We start from the raw sequence: 21,058 nt of genomic DNA on the forward strand, positions 1-21,058 counted from the left end.
GCCATCTACAAAAAGCATTTCCTGAACGTCAAACTATAGGTACATATGTGGTTATATTGTAATGAGAATATGTTTCACCAAGGAAAGAAACGCGTAATAAAATACGTTGTTCCTCTGTATACAGCGAGAGATATATGTCCTTTGACCATATAGCTCGATAAATTGTGCCATTATTTATGAAAACAAAACTTCAATTAGTATTATTTTATGTTGGCTATGTTTTCTCCATAGTCTACCTGGTCATTTAATTTTCTACTAGCGAAAACATAGCCTCTAGTCTAACGGGTCCGCTAATTTTCAGAACAATAAGGTATAAAGACAAAACTAGAAGTTACATTTCTCTAAATGTCCTTACGGATTTATTTATTTGCGAGAGGTTTAAACCAATGAGGAAATATTATTTTAAATATCCTATGGTACAGTTCTGCGATTATATTTACTAATAATCTGTCTTATCGGACACGTCTATATAAAGGACACCTGATGTAAAGGACAATGAACCCCTATCTTAATCTCATGCACAAATTTAGCCTGTAAATAAAGAATATATGCACAAAGAACAAATTTTTCTTTTGTGGACAGCTGCGGGTTTTATTTCTGCATCAAATCATTTACCAGTCATGCAGTTGTGCGTATTTAGGGTTGGTATTGTTTTCTGTTAAATTCGCGGAATCAAAGAACAATTAAATTTTCAATCAAGTGTCATGTCATATTTCCTTCCGTCGATGGAGAAAAACAGGAGTAACAAATACTTTGTTGGCAAGACGACTGGGGCGTTGGTCCAATATTAGCGAAATTAAATATTTAGTCATGTTATCGTGTGGGTCGGTGATAAAAGTGAACATGGGTGTAACTGTACCCACACACATTACACTGAGATTCGATATTTTGAATCGTTATAGTCACGATATCAGATGAGAGAAGTCAAATCAGTAAAGGTGGGAGAGGTTAAACCCTGATACCTACCCTCGATTTTCACAATGCTTTCCAAACCAACCAAAGAAACAATCACATTTATAGTTTTTAAATGTAAAATTCTGAGATGTTCCTGAAGTGCCTTTCGACAGAACTGCCCCAGTTTTGGCCAGGTCTTTCTCAGCATATCCTGAATATCTTGTCACCGGAAATTGGTATTCGTCGCCTCCAACAAACACTGCCTTTTTAAGGACCATATTGAAACGTCTTACTGGCAAAAGATCATCGAAAGCTTCGATCAGATCATCTGCATTCTGTTTGACATTTTCTACTTTCAAGCTATCAAGAGTCTCCCGCCAGAACTTACTCATACATCGTCCATGACCTTCGCAGTTGTCAAGGGTACATGTACGCGCAAAGGAAGTGATGTTCTTGATGAACGGCCCTAATGTGCTATTGAGGTACCGGCGCAGTTGCAAGCATGTGTCACGGTCCTGGAAAGACTGAGAACTGTCCCACATGACCAACCCACCGCATCCAGCGTCAAATGCTTGTGTTATGCTGTTCTGAAGGTCAGTCTGAGAACGAAAGTGCAGAAATTGTAGTTGTAATTCAGGTTGTTTGAATGTGATTTATTGTTTATACCCCGCCGAATCCAACGCAAAGAATATTGTAATAGTTACTGTTTTGTATGAGAACGTTTTATATTTTGGATAGAAACTCATCAGTGTTAGCATTGGAGGAGCAAACAACTGAATCATTCTTTTTAAGATTAGAACGACGTAAAGAAATGTCTCCCAATCAAACTATGTCTTCAGTAAATGAAAATATGATATTATAAATACATATGACAAAATCGAGCAGCTGCCTCGCCTAAATTCTAATTAAAGGTAAAAACTCTGAACTACTCTCAGAGTCATAAATAATTACTACAGGTTATCCATGACCGTCAGCCTCACTTCGGTGTACATGAAGTTAGATTACGGGATTTCAAGAGAAACCAACTGAAACACAAACGGATGGACGGACGGACACAGATGAATGGATATAATCGATGCCTATATCCGGCAAAGCGCAAATATTCAAAAAAGAAGGTGATAATAAAGTTTTTAAGAATTCCATTTCGCTTTACCTCGTTGTAAAATTTCAGAGTGTCTTTGTACCGGTACATCGTATAAGCCAATAGAGGGACTTCTGGGTTGCTGAAACGGGTCTTGACTCGAAGGGCCTCTCTAAGAATCCCTTGAACAAATGCATACTTTTCTGAGCTAGTCATTGGACCTTCGCTGATATAAATGGATGGGACGATAACAGAGCTTGCCTTGAACAACCACTTTAACCTGCAAATAAATTTTTAACATCAAGGTTTAGTTTTGTTTTGGGTTGGTTTGGTGCTTTACGGCAAAGTAACATAAGTAGGTTATTCAGTGCAAATCGCCCAATGACACACCATGGTAGCTGACCCAGACTGGTCAGATTGTATGATTCGAACCCTTGCTCTTTCGGTCATGAGTCCACACGCTAACTGAGGCCCCCTCTGAGCATCCAGGATGTATACGGTAATGTATGACTTAATTCACCGTATTAAATACTGCTGTCAAGCTCACTTGTCCACTCAGATATTCTGGGTTGGTTTTCCGGTGTCTGTACTACGCGCGCACCCACGCACAAATTTGCTGACATAAAAAATATATTAATTCAAATCTTAACCCCATGACGGCAGCGGCCGACCTTCAGTATCATACCAACGGATTAGAACGTTAATACGCATCTGTATCCCTACATAATGGTCTAGTGGTTAGAGCGAACGCCGGAGGTCACGGGTTCGAACCCCGGCCGAATCATACCAAAGACTTATAAAAAATTATACTAACAGCTGCCTCGCTAGATGCTCAGCATTAAGAGGTTAAGATTGGTCGACCTCGTGTCAGGAAAAGGTGACTGGTTTGATGATCCAGTGTTAGACATCATTATAAACTGCCACACTGCAGACATCGTAGCGATATGACTGGAAATTGTTAAAGCTACGTAAAAATTCCAAATCACACACCCACACCCACATGGCACATCCTCACTTTAAATCTCATATTTACCGAGAACAAATTATAAAACATGACAAAATAAATCAAAAACATTTCAGTAGCTCATAATCAGTCGCAAGTCATTTTAAAGTAATATTGTTTGATTTCAACTAGCGATATAAGAATTACGAAATGATAATAATTCACTGTACTAGGGAGAAGAAAATAAAAAATATTTACTTGTTATTGTCCTTCATTATGAAATCCTTACAGTGAGACTGACCAGGAGAATAGTTATTACATCTTGGGAACCCGTAATATCCCCAGTGGCCTTGTGGTCTAACCTCACGGACTAGTTCAAGAGTACGCAGCATGAACTGCCTATAAAAAAGAACATATGAAGTTTTTGATTAAGTTACGTAGGTATTTACTTCCATAAACAGACTGGTAAATATATACACATATAGAATATTTCTTTATTTGATCGTACGTCATTGCGATGATAAAATCAATACATGTAATTCTTCACTTTTAATATTAAAAAAATAATTAAATCTCTCTCTTTCTCTCTCTCTCTGTCTATCTCTGTCTCTCTCTCTCTCTCTCTCTCTCTCTCTCTCTCTCTCTCTGCTATTAAACCATTAAAATCTTGTTTTCAAAGATGTACTAAGGCAATGCTAGAAAATCTACGTTCGGTAGAATCTTCGAAAGAAACTCACGGTGTGCGTAATTGAATTATGGTTACCTAGCTGCTTTCTCAAACTCTCTTCTGGCCTCCTCTATGACTCGGGCTGGACTCCAATCCGGATGTTGCGCGCGAACCAGCTCTTCCGATTTCTGCTGATATATCCGCCTTTTGGGACTGTAGCCATTTCTGTCGTACAGAGGATCCCATGCTTCCCAATCTATCACAGCTAAACCATCAAAGGATGGATTTGGGATCAGGGTTATTATGTCCTCCACAACCTTCTGTAGGTGAAGAGACAGGTTCCCAAGCTAAAAAAACAAAAGGAAACCAAAAGCAAAAAGACAAAAGATATGGAAAGAAAGCTAGGATTAATCTGGATAAAGATTCTAACTGAATGCAAATAAAAGATCTCGACTTTTAAATTTTAGCTGACCGGAAAATATAAAATAACATACATTTTTAATTTTGTCCCTGAAATATTGAAATGCAACACGAAAGTAGTATATGGGGATCTTATAGGGTCTATGGGATTTATCATTACAGACCCCCTTGGGAACATATAGGGTCTATGTAAATTTAACATGGAGAAAAATCGTGGGAACATATAGGGTCTATGGGAATTAACATGGCCAAAAACCCTGGGACAATATAGGGTCTATGTAAATTTAACATGGAGAAAAATCGTGGGAACATATAGGGTCTATGGGAATTAACATGGCCAAAAACCCTGGGACAATATAGGGTCTATGTAAATTTAACATGGACATAAACCCTTGGGACTGTATAGGGTCTATGTAAAATTGAAACAGGGAGGGTCTCTATTTTTTTTTTTAAAAAAAAATAAAATAAAAAAAGGGGTAGGCAATTCAAAGACTATCTCTTTTCGAGAAATATGGCTGGCCCTGAAAAGGGCCTTTGGGTTTTCTTCTTCTTCTTCTTCTTCTAATTTCTTCTTTTCCTCCACCAAGTTCTTATTTTATCTCCTACACTCTTCTTCTCTTTCTTTTTTTTCTTCTCCTCCTCTTCTTTCTTCTTCTCTTCCTCCTCTTCTTTCTTCCTCTTTTCATTTTCTTCTTCTTTTTCAATCTTTTCGTTCCATTTGCGTATTCTTATTCTTTCCTCTTCATCCTCCTTCTCCTCCTTGATCTCTTTCATGACACCACTAATCTTGTCCTTTGCTTTCCTTAAGTTATTAATTTCCATCTTCACACGATGGGGACTATAGGAATAATGGTCTTCAACCAGTCTTAATAGCATCTGTTCCATTATTCCTAAGTTGTCTAAAACGTCTTGCAAGGTTTGAATTTTGTCGATTTGGTTTGACGCCATCTTCTTTTTATTCTTTGCAGAATGGTTTGAACAACGAACACTGTGGGTTATTATAGTGAAAGCGCGGACGTGATGGAAAACATCCCCCTAAAAAACATAAAATCAATCTTACCTAGATCATGACCCAACAACGCGCGAACGTGAAGGAAAACATCCCCACTTTTCTCATTTCATATAATATAACCCAAACTATACTCTCCACATACGCTAAGAAACAATAAAGAAACCCATAATCTACTATTCACACAAACTTACTTTATTAGTTACTAACACAAATACACAATCACATACACTCCCACTATTAATAAAGAGTTAGTGTTTATTTTCACACTACTCTACCTACACACATTGGCAAATCGATCGTTATTTCTTTTCTAGAGTATTGGGTAGCCCTGAAAAGGGCTGTTTTGTTTGGAACTTCATGGACACCTGGTTAATGGTGGCACCTTCCAGGCCTGGCGCCACATACACATCTTATCCCCCAGTTACTTTTTACCTTTTGGGGGGAGAGAGCAGAGACAGGATATGTCGCTTCAGAATCCCAATTTTCGCTCTCTGGGATTTTGAAATTTCTTCTCTCCTTTTCCTCCTCCTCTTCTTTGTTTCTTCTTTCCTCTTTATATCTTCTTTCTTCTTCTTCTTTATATCTTCTCTCCTCCTCTTCTTTGTTTCTTCTTTCCTCCTCTCTTATCCTTCCCTCCTCGACAATGGCTTCCGCGGCCAGTTCATTTAATATGCGCCTGGCATATTCCAGATGCACATGAAGCTCCAACAGTTTCTCAAGTCTCGTGTTCATTTTTTGGTGTTGATCAATCAACAAGGGTAGCTGGACTGCCGAACGAGTTTCAATTTATACTGAAAGCGCGGACGTGAAGGAAAACATCCCCCTAATAACATAAAATTCATCTTACCTAGATCATGACCAAAAAAAACAACAACGCGCGGACCTAAAAGAAACACTCACTCACTTTTTATGCTACCCATCACTATTTTAAAATTTTTTATAAATCACTTCAATAGACTATCCACATACGCAAAGCAATTCAATCTAACTCCAAATATACACCTCAAACACTAAGAAAAGATATCATTTTAATCTACTATCCACACCAACTTACTTGAGCTCTTACAAACACTAACACACCAACACATACACTTTCACTATCAATAAAGAGTTAGTGTTTATTTTCACACTACTCTACCTACACACACATTGGCAAATCGATCGTTACTTCTTTTCTAGAGTATTGGGGTAGCCCTGAAAAGGGCTGTTTTTTTGTTTGCTATGGCATTCTTTTTTAGTTTCTAAGAATGCGATGTCCTCTGAGGATAGACTTTCTGGCGATAGGTCTGCTTCTTCGGAAAGAGAAGAAGAACTCTTTGGTGTCGATACGACAATCGACAAAGCCTCTGTCAGCTTCAGGTTGTTGCTGCTGTTGCTGTTGTTGCTGCTGTTGCTGCTGTCTCTGAAGTCTGTACTTCTCCGTCCATTCTTCTTTTTCCCTGTTCACTTCTTCTCTGAAGAGCTCTTCTATCAGGTCTTCAGTGATTTTTAACATTCTCACATTCTCTATTTCTTCTGGCTTCGGTATCAGACTGTGTCTGACCCTATGCAAATTCACGTAGGCTTCGTTGAGCTTAGCTAGTTTGGAGCACATCTTCTTAGGAGGATGAGTCGACAATGGATGGCTAGACTGGAAACAACCCCGGTTATTATAGTGAAAGCGCGGACGTGAAGGAAAACATCCCCCACACGATTTTCGATTCGCAACGTTCAGTGATTGTCATGAGAGGGATAGTAAGAAATGAAAGAGCATCAATTCAACATTCTTATAGCTAAACAAAAGACAAAAGCATTTTTTCAAAACACAACATTTTTTATTCAAAAATCACTTAACACTAAACAACAACTCTAACATTTTTAACAATAATCCAACACTATAACATCAAACCATATTTTTTCAAATCACTAACATTTTTTTCTCAATTAACAATCTACTTTAAACAGGGCTGACAACGTTGTGAATGAAATTGTGATTTCCACTGTTGGAAATCATTAGGCCATTGATGGACACTACGTTTCCTAGCTTGAGACAAAAGATAAGCATAATGGTCACAAAACCATCGATCTACTTTCACATCGTTTCTAGCAGAAGAACGAGGATCGAAATGAGTCACTAAATGTTCTAAGGAATAGCCCAGGCTGCGATGATGCAGAAAATACACACAGTACTGTCCACACACCAAGGAATCTGTGCCTTGTAATTTCACATTATTGAATCGGGTGGTTTGAGCATTTCTTCTCATAAAGTCGATGATATCGTCTTCCAAAGGGGGCAATCCGTACGAATCAAAATATTCCACACAGCCTTCTTGAGGAAAGTAGACGGCTACCCAGTGGGTTCCTGGGAGATGACTGTCGTCCGTGTTGATCACGTAAGCTTGATGGTCTTTAGGTTTGCGATGAGGGAGTTCATCTTTAGCACAGACGACAGGATTCCAAGAAGACGTATACGAACTGTGGTTCAAAAGGTAATAAAGTTCCCAGGTATCCATTGATTTGTGTTTTTTCTTCTTCACAGGTAATAATAAGTCGTCAATTCGATCCTGACTTTTTGCTTGAAAATGTCTGACGAATAAACGGTTATTCGTTCTGTTTCCTCACTCTGATTCAGGAGAGCTTCGATACGATGGATCTCTTGAGTGGTTAATGGTGGACAAGAATGCTCACGCAAGTCTTTATACCACTGGTGCAACACGTCTTTGTTTGAGATGAGACTCCAAGCTTCGTCCAGATACTCGTCCAATTTTTCTTCTTGACTTAACATCAGGCATTTATCGTGTTGAATTTGACTGGGATGATCGTTTTGACATCCATAGCAATTTTTCTTGATCAATTCCGTCATTTTGTCGACCAAGTGTTTGGCAAAACAGGAGACTAAATGGGCTTCTTGTTCTGGCCATCTTGACTTCATCATGACAACTTCTTCGTCTTTGTCTTGGGATCCTTCTTCCACGATCTCCTCACATTCCGTCTCCAAAGTTTCTCCACTTTGTAAAGAGGGATAACAGTCTTCCATGGTTTCTAATAATCTAGAATGACTGTTCTCAAACTGTTGATTTCTATGGTATTATCAAATTCTGCATACAGGATGACGTTCAACGTTACATCATCTTCAGGGGTTCGGTTTCCAAACTGAATTTCCACACGAATCTGGCCGGATTTTATAGGGTGGAAATGTCCCTCGTCGCTGCCTTGGTCTGGAGTGAAATCGAAAGCCCACAAAGCATAGCCTCCGTCATAATCGTCGTACGTAATACCGTGACTGGTGTTGGTTCCTAACTGACCCGTGGCTTCGTACAGGGACAAGTACGATCTCAAGTAATTCTTCTTCTCAAAGTCGGGTTCGAAAGGTCGGGTACACAAGGACTTGCCATCACGACTGACTTCGATTTTCTTCACGTTGAAGTGATGAAAGTTGAAAGGATTTTTAGTGAAGGCTCCGTTGAAGGCTTCATTCGAGACCATGCCAACGATCAAACGTTTGGGTAGCTGTCCTTGGAACAGATGATCTTCGATCATGGATTTCTGTCCCCTAGGAATAGTGAAAGTTTTCACTTCCACGCGTCGTATGGGATACTTGGCGGTCGTTCTGCTCAACGTCTGACTGATGTCGTTACCTACTTTAGGTAACACTTCCACACGGCGTACGTAGAGTCTGGCTTCTTCGATTTTGGTTTTGTAATCGGCACTGTCAGCTATTAAATGGAAAGCGGTACTGCTACGATTCAGTCTCAGGCGAACATTCACCCCGTTCAGCAAATATTTTTCTTGCAACCACATGTCCAAATGCAAACGATCCATCAGTTCTAAACTTTGGTTGACTCCCATGATTCTCTTTCTTCGTTCTACAAATCCCTCATTGGTGGTTGTTTTTGATTTGGGGTCAGGGTCAAGACCTGTTTTATCAAATTCGCCCGCTTCGTCAGGTTCCCATAGCACGCAAGCATTGAGATGACTATCCTTGGCATCTATTCCGTACGTCAAGAGATTTTCCAGGTAGGCACGGTAAGGGTAAGTATCCATGCTGCTGCTAACCAGTTTGTTATTCAAGTACAAGTCCACTGAGCTGAACAAGGAATGCATGAAATTGTTGACGGGAGCTACTGGCTCAGTGTCTATATCATTTCCATCCTTATCTAGAACTTTGACTTTCAAGTACAAGTAACTGCTATTCAGATCGATGTAATCTTCGGGTTGTCCTTTGATTTCAAACTCGATGGGAGCGGAATCGGCCAATGAGGAGACGGGATGAAATTCCACCCACTGGGATTCTTGCATCGTCATCATGGTGGGGGGCATGGCAAACAGATCCAGTTCCGTCTTGGAACAGGCGCAAGACTCTCGGTGCATCATTTTTTCTGTGTTTCAATAATCGAAAACGTCTAAGTCTCGAACGGTTCTTCTTTTCTTGGCCTTTCTCGCTTGAAGTCTGGTGAAAGGGTGTTTTCTTCGTCGTCTCTTTCTGCCTTGTCCTTGCTGAATGCCTGACTCGGTAGCGTGCAGGGCATTTATAGGTGTGTCTCGTCGGCCTAAAATGTCTTTGCCCGTTTGCAGCAAGACATTTTTGCCTGCCCTCATGAAGGCTTCTTTAGGGTTTTGTTTGTCGATGATGACATTTTGGAGAAATTCTTTGCCTTGCGTCAGTGCCGCATCTTTCAAGGCGTGCAATCCGCGTGTCACCATCGGTTTCAACACCGGGACCACCGAACGAAAGGCCGATTTTAACATATCTCCTAAACCGTGTCCTCGCTGTCGTGCAACCCCTCGGTACACTGGATACATGATTTACTTACGAGTCGTGAGAGAACCGTTTTCGAAAATGGAGTTTCACCGTGACTTTTCCTTTGGTGAATGGAATATTTTGTCCCAAATCTCCTTTTATAGTAATGTTGACCGTGTCCAAATACGACTTGCTGACGGGTAAATAATGAGGATGTACAAATTCGCGGTGGACGTGGTAAGTGTTTCCACCTTCCTCGTCAGTGTTCGTGGTAGAATCCACTTTGAAAGGAATGACACGCAGTAATGGCACAGAGGTGTGTCCCACCACGTTGTACTCCACCACATCGGAGTACACGAACATTAAATTCAGTCCTTGGTTCAGTTCTACCGGTTTTCCAAAAGCTCTGTAAAAATCCATATTACTGTTGATCTTGGGGCTCAAATTGTTTGTGACCATTGTTGAATGTCCACCCAAAATTTCAAACAAACTACCATTGAACCTGAAGGACAATGTGTCCGTATCTGAAAATTTCATCAGTAAGCGACGAGCCACTTTATGGTACTCCAGGGTGACACTTTTTTTGGCTCTGTTCAGGGCTTTGCCAAAGGTGAACTCGAACCTGTCCACAATAGTGTCCACCAAATGTTGGCCACTAAAATAAAACCCTGCTGGAATTTTCAAGGTGTAGATACTGAAGGCTGGTTTGCTGGCTGGTCTTGTGATCCCTGAAAACCCGATGTCAGTCATGGCTTCTTGTAATTGTTGGTTCAGGATTTCGACGTCAAAAGTGTTTTGTTTTTCGGTGATGTTTTGGATTTGTGTAGGGTGAATCATTTCTACTAAAGCCACTTCCCAATGGGCTTCGTGATCTAAGGGGATGGCTTGAGGTAATTTAGCCGTGTAACAGCACAACGTGTTGTGGGGAAACACCTCCATGGAACTGTCACTGGGTAAGGTTAAGTAAAATTGGTTTTGGTGACTCATAATTCCAGAGTTCTGTGGCTGTCCGAGGGGATATTACTGGACGTCAGAGGTGTGTCTCCGCCCAAAATGGGGTTCTGGTTGTGGTTGTTGTTGGAGTGGTGACTGGCACTGGCACTGGACACAACGTTCCCGTTCGAGGAGAATTTCAGGGAGGGATTGGGAAGCAGGTAACCGATGCAACTGCTCAATAAAATGGTCCACAATTGTTTGTCTCCTTGTTGCAAACTCAAATTGGCGATGGCTGCCCCGATGACACAATACACCACGAAGATTTGGCAGAAAAAGACGATTTGCGTTTTAGGCACACGTTCTCCACACCACACCCACAAGGGTTGTTTTTGTAAATCTTGCACAGAAGAACTAGGTGAAGGAGGAGTGGTCGACGTAGCTGCGTCTGATGTGTGAAAGGGCATGATGGTCACTTCTTTTTATAGTCGATGACTTGCGAAGCGTCGATCCAAGAATCGAAACTGGGTGGATATCCTTTCCAACGTACTTTGACTTCTTTGACACGTCGTTTGCCCACTTTACGGGTTCTGCGTTCGAGAATGCTTTCGATGTCGTACACGTCGTCTTCTTTTTTGGTGACACGTTGTAACTCGGGCAAATAAAACGTTCCTTTGAGCACTTCTCCGTTCATGTCTTCCAATTTATAGACGGCAGGATGACGGCCATGCACTCGTCCAGTGACGCGAAACAATTCGGTCGTCCAGTTAGGTAAGTAACCTTTGTCGAAAGTGCGTTTGGTTTTGCCAATGCGCACCCAATCTCCTACGGCCAACTCTCCACTTTTCTTGGGGACAGCCCTCGTCGGGGACGTACCGAACAGACGCTCAAACACCAACACTTCATTGTCGGGAGTCACGTCTTGCGGGGCACGTCCGATGCTTCGATGGTAAGATTGGTTGTACGCTTGCACCAGGTGCGGTAAGATGTCGATGTACTTCAGAGTGTGGTGATGCGTAAAATATTTCCACATGCGTTCTTTCAAAGTGCGTTGAAAACGCTCCACGATGCTGGCTTTGGTTTCGGGATTCTCGGTGGTAAAAAAATGAATGTCACGTTTCTTTAATTCTTTTTGGAAAGCTTGGTTCAGAAATTCGGTGCCTTTGTCCGTTTGCCATCGAAGAGGGTGACGGCCACTTTGTTTCAACACTCGTTGCAAGGCTCGCACTAACTCGCTGCTGGATTTGGAAGTCAAGGGCACGACCCAGGCAAATTTGGAAAAGACGTCGATGACACAAAACAGATATTTGTAGCCACGATTGTAGCTGGCCAAATGAGAGACATCGGCTAAATCGGCTTGCCATTGATGATCGATGCCTTCCACTCGGGTGCGACTTCTGGCAAACTTGCGTCGAATGGGTTTGTGCAAAGTGTAGGTAGCTTGTTCTTGTAACCATCGTTGCACTTGAGGTAAACGGAGACTTTTCAGTCGCGTTTTGGCAGCACGATACAATTTTTGAACTCCTGCGTAACCTGCAGGATGCGAGGGATCGTAGTAAATGCTAGCTAAGACTTTTTCCATTTTTTTGTGTTGATTGGTGTCTTAATAAGGCACCCACTCTTGGAAGAGGCTACTCTTTTTCTCTTGGGGTATTTTCTTGGATTGCAAGGCTTTGCGTGTGCGACCGGCAATAGGTGTTGAAGAGGAGGATGTCTGAGCAGGGGATATCGGTTCTTGTTTCACTTCTGTCTTCACTTTCTTTTTCTCTTGTGAGGAAGAAGGGGTGGCCATCATCTTTTTAATCCATCCAATTCTGGAGGTAGGTGGTGTTGTTAACTTGCGTACTTTTTCTGGTGGAGTTTGAAACCCTTCTTCTTCTTCTTCTTTTCCTTTTTCTGTCTTGGTCACGGGTAGTGGTGGAACTGGTACTGGTACTGGTGATGGTGCTGGACTTTTCATCAAGGCCTTAAAATCTTTCAAAGTGGGTAGAGCTGTTTCGTCTAAAGCTTTCTGGTGAAAGAGTTGTAGTCGTTGCAAGAGTTGACCGTACTTTTGCGATTTTTCTGTTTCGGACAAATCTTGGCGATCCATCAAGGATTGCAATTCGTGTTGTAACTGGGACATCTCGCTCAAATGGGGATTGGGAGGTAAATGAGGGGTGCGTTGTTCTTGCCACCGATGGTATTCCATCCATCGTTTGTAAGGCACTAAAGCTAGTTTTCGTCCTTCCATGGGGTTGTCAGGGGTCGATTCTGAGATCTTGGGACTTCCGAGGGCCTTTTTATCTTGCTCCCACCAGTCCTCCCAACATGGTTCCCAAGACTCCTTTCAGTATGGGGCCTAACAAGAGAGGTAAAATGCCTCCACGTTGGACCAACATCTTTTTTTTTTGACGAATGGGAATTTTCTTTCGAACCATTTGGCGAAGAACGTGACGATGTTTTCCTAAGCATTGTTTCTGGTGTTTGGACAAAGGGATCGTGCCTTTCAAAACGTTCAAACAACATTCGCACACGGTATCGATGACCTCTTTGGAGGCCGTTTGAATGAGTTTTTTTCGTAGGGGTGAAGAAGCTTTGGACAGGACAGATAACATGTCCCCATGTTTAGCTAAACGTGGTGGCAGTCCTTTCCTTTTCTTTCCTTGGGGTTTTCTGGAGGGTGACATTTTTTGCTTGTGGTTCCGGGACATTCACCGAACAGACACTAACGTCGATGACTTAACCCACACCCTTTTATCTTTTTTTTGGGACTATCGCTTTGTCATAAAGGTGACAATGTTTTTCCCAAAATCACCAAGGAATCCTCCCCTTTGTTGACGCCTCTTTTTCTTGGAACGACTGTGTCTTTTCTTAGGGTAATGTCGATGCTTGGCTAAGCGCTTTGTCGGATGACGCGTCTGCCTTTGTCTCTTTCTTTTGTGGCTTCTTGGAGGTGACATCTTTTTTACAAGTTCACTGATACCCCGACTTGGTCACAGGCTCTTTTTATACTGGAACGCGTCGCCACTGATTGTCTTTACGTTTTATCAGTTTGAGGACAGGCATGACACGTCGTGCAGGGGTACGCAACGGACTAAATCGAGCCAGTTCTTGCTTGGACAAATCCAGTAAACTTTGTAACATGCCCGATCTTTCTTGGACTTTGATTTTGGGAGAAGGTACTTTGTGAGCAGCAGCCACTGCCACTAAATTGGAGGGTCCTGCCACTGGGGAAGTTCTTTTGGGGGTCATCAACGGAGATGTTCTTGGTGTGATCAACGTCTCCAAGTACTCTTCAGTTCTGGGTGTCATCAACGGAGAAGTGGATGAACGTGAGGATGCCGGAGACGCAGTCACTGCCGTGGCAGGTCGTGGTTTGCGAGTGTAAGGTTGCGTCCTGGCCGAAGTGCCTCTCTTGCGACTAGTTTTCTTCTGTGGACTTTTCTTTTTCTGGGGACTTTTTCTCTGTTTCTTTTTCTGGGGGCTTCTTTTCTTTTTCCGGGGTGGTGGTGTCTGGTAAGAGGAGGGTCCTGCCACTGGAGAAGTTATTCTTCTTGGGGACCTGGTCTTTTTCTTTTTCTTCTTGGGGCTTCGTTGGACTTTTGTCTTGGGGATAACTTTGGGGGCATTAGGATCCCATCTTAAGAGTGAGCGAATGATGACCCCTCCTAGAGTACCGCTCCCTCCAGGTTTCAAAATGATTTGTTTTTTGGTTTGAGTGTCGATGCGGGGATCGGCCAGTTGGACCAAAGCGACTTTGTTTCGATCGAAAAAGCGTTGGGTTTGATGAGGAATCTGAATGATTCCTTGGAGTAATTGACGTGCCGTCACCGTGAACCATCGTAAGACTTCTTTGAGACTAGCTTCTAAGACACGGGCTCGTGTTTGTGGATTTTTTTCTCGACTGATGCCATACAAGGCACGAATCAATTTGACGGGAAGATGCGACTGAAGGGACGTCATGTTCACACTGTGTGAGACAGACGAAAAAGGGTCTGAGGTTTTTATAGATTTTTTGATGGGGAGTGAAATGAAGTCGAGGACGGAGACGTGTACAGGACAGGCCCTCCGTCTTGGCACCAGTGGTGAAACAAGTGGGTACGAAATCGCAAATCCTCGGGGGTCGTAGGTTTCAAATCGACGAGTAAATAGGCGTGTGGCGTTTGAGTGGCATCGTCGTACGCCTGAGTCAGCCAAGGCGTTCCTAACTGTTTGGCTAAGACTTGCACTTGCGATTTATCTCGAGGGCTTTTAAACAAGACCACGTAATGCGCATTGAGACTGATGGTGCGATGGGCTTTACTTTGTTGAAACAAATTTTGGGTGATGTAAATGACACTGGCATTACGGTGATGCCCTTTGCGCGTGAACCACAATTTAATTTCTTCTTCGTCTTCTCCTAACATGTCGTCGAAAATGACCAAATGGGTTTGACGGGAGTCAGAGACGATGCCGTCGTCTTCTTTAGGAATGCCTTCCACAAACACGATGGAATCGCCTTGACTTTCTCGCAAGAGGCTGTACGCCGATTGCCACTCTTTGTAACACCACACGATCCGTTGAGGTGGCCGATCGATCAAATGATGTTTATGTTCGATCAAACGTTTGACGAATTCGGTTTTGCCTGAACCACTAGGTCCAGCAATGAGCATGTTAAAGGGATGGCGAAGATACAAAGCCTCCCAACTGGCACGATCTAAGTGTTCGTCGATGACTTTGACAGTAGAGGAAGAGGGAGCAGAGACAGCAGAGGTAGCCATGGTGTGAGAAATGTCACTTGTGACACGAAAACAAACAAGACAAGAGTTTATATACTTTTTCAGAACACGTTTATTGAATGTTTTTTTATCAAACATGAATACGAAAGACAAAAATACATAAAAGCCAAAGGCTTAAGTACAAGGATAAAAGGCACATGATAACGATGAACGTGGAATAAACACAAGTGTCTGTACAACAATCACATCTTTTGGGTAATGTTCTAACCAGTTCAACAGGGGGTAAGGTCACACAAGTGTCCTCCCGAAAGGGTCTTTCAGGTCTGTCCACGACAGTCCTGTCCTGGGTGACGGGTTCTTCTGGCACCGTCACTAACACGGGTTGAAAAGTAACTTTTTTCCTTGAACAACTCTCGTGCATACTGGGCCACTTCTTGGGTCCAAGCCTCAAAATCCCATTCTTTCCAGGCACGGACATCTGTCCAATGGGGATGTAAGTCACAAGCTACACACATCGTCATACACGTCTTGGGTAGCTAAAAGTTGACGAATCTTTTTTTCCCGTAGAGGTCGAGAAGTATCCAGATGAAAACGCAAGGCTTTGAGCAAAAGGAGTTTTTCGTGACCATTTAAGGCCATGGAGGTGGTAAGTACTGATCGTAAAGAGTCCACAAAGAATCGGCTGGTAAACGAAATCCCAAAAAACAAGTCACTAAGACACACACCACTTGTCGTCCCAAATTGAATGGATACAGTTCTTGTAATAATCGATGGTAATGATCCACGGTTTGAATATGGTCATTGAGTTCCTTCCACGGAATCTGTTGGATGACATGTGACATAAGTCGTGGCATGGCAGCCTGTTTTTATAGTCTCTTTGTTTCGGAAACAATACACGTACTTTCTAGCCAGAGATCTTCGTTCTCCAGTAGGGAATCTAAATCTTGCATACTGTAACCGAAACTTCAGAGTTCGTTTAGAAGTTTCCTCTTCCTCTAAGTAGATTCCACGTAAAATATGTTGATAATCCTTTAACTTGTCTTCCTCAATGTATTGCTGTAGGTGAATCTCGAAGTAACCAAAATAATGAACATTTCGATCATTCACTAACTCAAAGTGTTGAACAAGGTCTGACCACTGAAACAATTTCTGACGAATCAGTTCTCTTATACCATTCAGGTACCAGTGGTTAAAGATCTGGTGACGTAACGGATGCAATTGTTCTTTACGTTTGACTTGTATTTTCACCAGCTCTCGGTAAATGCGTTCTCTCAACTCCACAGGCAAAGCACGAATGTTCTCTAGCAAAGTATCCATGAATAGGTCATACTAAATCCTCTTTGGTCTGACACAAGAAATGTACTCTTTGCACAAACATGGTTTCACTTCAGTGTCAAATTTAAATCGTTGAGTCACTAATCTACACATTACAATTCGTTCAGAAGTTTCCTCTTTCACTAAGTTGACATTGTGTTCAAGATGTTGGTAATTCGTTAACTCTTCCTCTGGAATTCGATGCAGTACGTTTACAATGATGTAGGTAGAATCGTCCATACCAAACCAATCCTTTTTAAAACTAGAGGATCGCTGATCAATGTCTGTCCGATGGAACACTTTCAATTGAATCAATCCTTGTATAGCCTTCAGGTACCAGTGGTTCAAACACCGGTGACGTAACGGATGCAATTGTTCTTTACGTTTCACTTGTATTTTGACCAGCTCTCGGTAAATGCGTTCTCTCAACTCCACAGGCAAAGCACGAATGTTCTCTTGTAAAGTATCCATGAACAGATTATTATGGTAAGAAGTTACTTCAATGTCTCGGTCCCACTAAAGGTAAGTAATGACAATTCGGTGACCATCGAGCATGTTCTACGTAGGCCGAATCTTGCGGTTCCCAGTGGTGAAGTGTCACATCGCAACTGAAGCACCTGACTTTATCTCCTTCGCCCAAGTAGAAAAATCCGGCTCTGGCTAATTCTTCGGGGGTCGGTCCTCCCAGATACTTTGGCCATTTTCCTTTGAACGATTGAAGACGATTTTCAAAGTCGCAGTATTCCGACAAACGCACAGGAAACGAATATTCGTTTTTCACAGGTTCGTTTCGATGAGGGTTGAGTGACATGGGTAGGAGTTTGCTCAAGGCTGGATGACATCCGTAGGGGGGTAGACGTGAAGGTGAACATTCCCCTTTAAAACGAAACCCAGTAAAATGTCCAAGAGGACGAGCAGCATCGCTTTCGCATCCCACAGGTTTGACACGCACAGCATCACTTTCCATGATAGGGGTAGGGGCACTAAAGTTCCCATGATGCTTTACGGCATCGCTCAGGTCACAAGGTACAGCATCGGTCCCATCGCAAGGCTCACAATCGCACTCGTCTGCAAACTCCGTTACGCAATTACAATGGTAACCACATGGACAATCGCAGTTTCCTTCCGGACATTTTCCGTCGCAATGCATGGGTCTTATCCATCCAATATTAGTCACACTAGAGGAAGATACAACTTTTTTACAATCCCCAAACTGGAACGATGTCTCTTTCAAAGTATTCATCTTGTTTGCTCGGTCTTGGTAGTCCCAATGAACTATCGATCTTGTCTAGGGTTCCTTTTTATATACAGACCAATACCGACGTGACCGTACGGTAACGTAAAGTGATTGGGAAGTCGCACTCGCTTCTGGTACACGATTTGATAGACTTTTTCCAAGGGTCGACTGACGATGTGGTGAGTGGGTAAACGTACAATCTTGTTCGGTTGATAGGTGGTCACTTTAAAGTTTCCATCCTCTTCCGATTGCAAGGCTTCTTTCAATACCCCAAAGTTGACCACTCGACTGGTACGATAATTCAGAGTCAGTCCTTTCACTTTGCACGTCGTGTGCACTTCTCCTTGTTTGTCCCGGTATTCGTAGCCGTAATTTTTGGGACCGCCACTGACGAAACTTAGAATCTTGTCGTCGGGATGCTCGTCTGTCCAGGCTCCTAAACGGTCTCCTTCGATGTCAGGGTGATGTTGAATCGGGTGATGGATGTAAATGCAACTGTCCGTGTCAAAGTACAGGACGCGTTCTTCTAACAGTTCTAAAGCTTCGTACAATTTTAAGCGAGCATGGGCTGTCACGTAAGCCGCAATGATGACATTTCCAAAGGGGTCGTCTTGTACAAAGTCCAGATCTTCTTCGTAATTGACTAAGATCAAATCCTCGCGAACGACGTCCACGTGTTTCATGAATTTGGTTTTGTCGTGAATCATCTGAAAGTAGCGGGAAGGTTCTGTCAAATATTCCGTCTTGGGTAAACACGGGCGTTGTGCCATTTTACCCCACAAGCAATTTAACATCACTTTGGCAAACGATCGCCTGCCTTCGTTTTTCTCGATGTGGTCTAAAGTGATGCCTTCTTGTTCGTAGTATTTCTCTTTGAATTGTATTTGGTCTTCGGGAGTGTGACACCAGGAAGGATAGCCACTGGCTTCTTGCTTCAGTTTCAAAAAGGCATCCACGTAGTCTGCGAAAATGCCTTTCTGAGTGGGGTCACCCTTGTGGTATTGTTGTGTCTTGGGAAAGTGGCAAATTTCGTACACTTCTAGCAGTTGGTATCCCATGTCCATAGCTTTGAACAATTCTACGCTGACCCAGGTTCCCGTCAAGGCCCGTTCTTCCTGGCTGTGATGACAAGGCTGGTCTTGGTTGCACGTTTCGGCACAAGTACGGCACAAGGGAAACATCAGTTTGCCTTGACAATGGTGAGGTAAGACGGGATGGTATAGGTTCGTGGGAGGCAAAACTTTACACTTGATCAAGCCTTCGTATTGTCGAATGTTGACCAGGTCGATGTGTTCCGTCAACAATTGCGGGTGCCCTACAGGAAAGCGACAATATTTGCACACGTAGGGATACAGCGAACACACGTCCAAGTATTTGATTTCTTCTCCGTTCTCTTCGTCGGCTTGGTACAGCAAACAGGTGGCATTGGTCCTTCCTCCGTACAAACTATCCCTCGGGTTCAGCGGGTCCATGAACTGGTAACTTTCCACGAGGCGTTTAAACTCGGGATCGGTTTTCATACGGTGATCGTACTCGTGTTCCCACATTTCCACCACTTGGTATCCTTGCTGTTCTAACTTTAGGCGTCGCTGACAAGTGTCCTGGTACAAGTCTTCCATGGTTCGTTGCAAAAACTGATTTTTAGTGCCACGGTCAGGATAACAAACGGGACATCCGTGAAATAAGCAACCGTTAAACTCGTACACGATCTTGGGGTTTTCTAAGTCCCAGCCATCGACCGAATACGTTCCGATGGTCTTTTCACCCCCTCCGTTGCGGGCATGCTGAATCCACTTGTCTTCCTTGTCGCACAAGTAATGTAACCAACGTAGGGCTTTGACCGAGTATTGACGCTTGACATAGTGGGTCGTTTGAGGACTGATGACAGCCACGGTGTTTTCAAGCATGAATCGTTGGCGGTACACTAAGGAACACGCTTTGGCAATGGTGCAAGCTTCTTTCAAAGGATCGACCCCTCCGTGTTCCATGAACAGTTCTCGAAATTTTCCACAGCAACGCCGTAAAATGTCCACGTCGGAACGACAATACTTTAGCATTTCTTCCTGAAAGTCGAAGGGGTCAGAGGCATGAGCCTGGTACCAAGCGTAGAAAGCTTCTCGTTGTTCGGTACGCATGTTGTCGGGGTCGTAATAGTGAGCCTCAGGTAAATGGGGTAGAACGGCGTGTTGATTGGCTTCCGTATTGAAAAAGTGTGGAAAGTACCCTTTAGCCATTTCTGTCATTCCAAACGTTTTAGGCATTCGACTCAAAGGCATGGCCAAATAGCTCATCGAATCTTTAAACTGTACTTGTCCCACTTGCATGAAAATGATTTTGGCTCCGTTCAAAGTCACTTTAGGACGTTCGGTGCCATGTTCCGTATAGTACCTCAAAAGAAACTGTCCATCGTATCCGGAGAAATTGTGAGCCATCACTGTGGCATGGCGATGACAATCTCCGTAAAGTCCGATGTCCTCTTGGCTCCACGTCTTGTCGATGGGGTCTAAGACCCATTGGGCAAAATCGGCTAACGTGTTTGGCCCCCGAAAGATTTTTTCACGCCCTCCAGGAATCTTGCTGCAGTGAGGGCAATGACTGAAGATAGGTTCTTGAATGCACTTCTCGCACGCTCGATGAGCCACGCAGAAATTAGGAATGTGAATGCCAGTCTCTTGCATGCATTCGAAATCGAAAAAGATGAAATTGCCTTTCTTCTTGTGACCGTCCTCTTTCTCTGGTGGGGGTTGGTATTTTTGCACGTAACATTGGTGTTCCAAGTCCACGATGTGGTGACAAATGTGACATTTCTTTTTTCCTGAACATACGTGTGCCTTGGTACTATTGGTACGTATGCCTTGTCCACACGTAGGGCACAATCTCAGGAGTTGACAAGCACATTTCTGCTGTGAACCTTGCGTTTTCAGATGTTGTTGGTAACAGGTAGGGCTGACAAACGTGCGCAGACAAGTGGAACAAGGCACTGGTTCTTCGCTCAGACAGGGTGAAGAGGCCAAACATCCTGAGCATTTCGATCCACAATGCTTGTGTTGCTCTCGATTATTATAACCATGGTCACATTTCTCACAGTAATAACCGTATCCCAGGAATCCGGTGATACTGGTAATGGTATCGAAATG

At 43.0% G+C, this 21,058-nt stretch overlaps 1 protein-coding gene across 1 annotated transcript in view; it reads right to left on the minus strand.

Annotated features, from left to right (window-relative positions):
• Positions 1-336: 336 nt before the first annotated feature.
• LOC149781128 (hyaluronidase-like) overlaps positions 337-21,058 on the minus strand; it is a 31,825-nt gene continuing 11,103 nt past the window's right edge. The window contains exons 2-5 of the mRNA XM_089935236.1: positions 3,682-3,932; positions 3,177-3,317; positions 2,048-2,255; positions 337-1,493 (exon numbers count right to left, since the gene is read on the minus strand). Of these exons, the coding sequence (XP_089791362.1) occupies positions 963-1,493; positions 2,048-2,255; positions 3,177-3,317; positions 3,682-3,932 (1,131 nt within the window). The 3' untranslated portion in view covers positions 337-962. The remainder of the gene's footprint in view (positions 1,494-2,047; positions 2,256-3,176; positions 3,318-3,681; positions 3,933-21,058) is intronic.

Source organism: Sinohyriopsis cumingii, chromosome 15, assembly GCF_028554795.1.
Source record: "Sinohyriopsis cumingii isolate HCF-2022 chromosome 15, ASM2855479v2, whole genome shotgun sequence".
In the NCBI taxonomy this organism is placed as follows: domain Eukaryota; kingdom Metazoa; phylum Mollusca; class Bivalvia; order Unionida; family Unionidae; genus Sinohyriopsis; species Sinohyriopsis cumingii.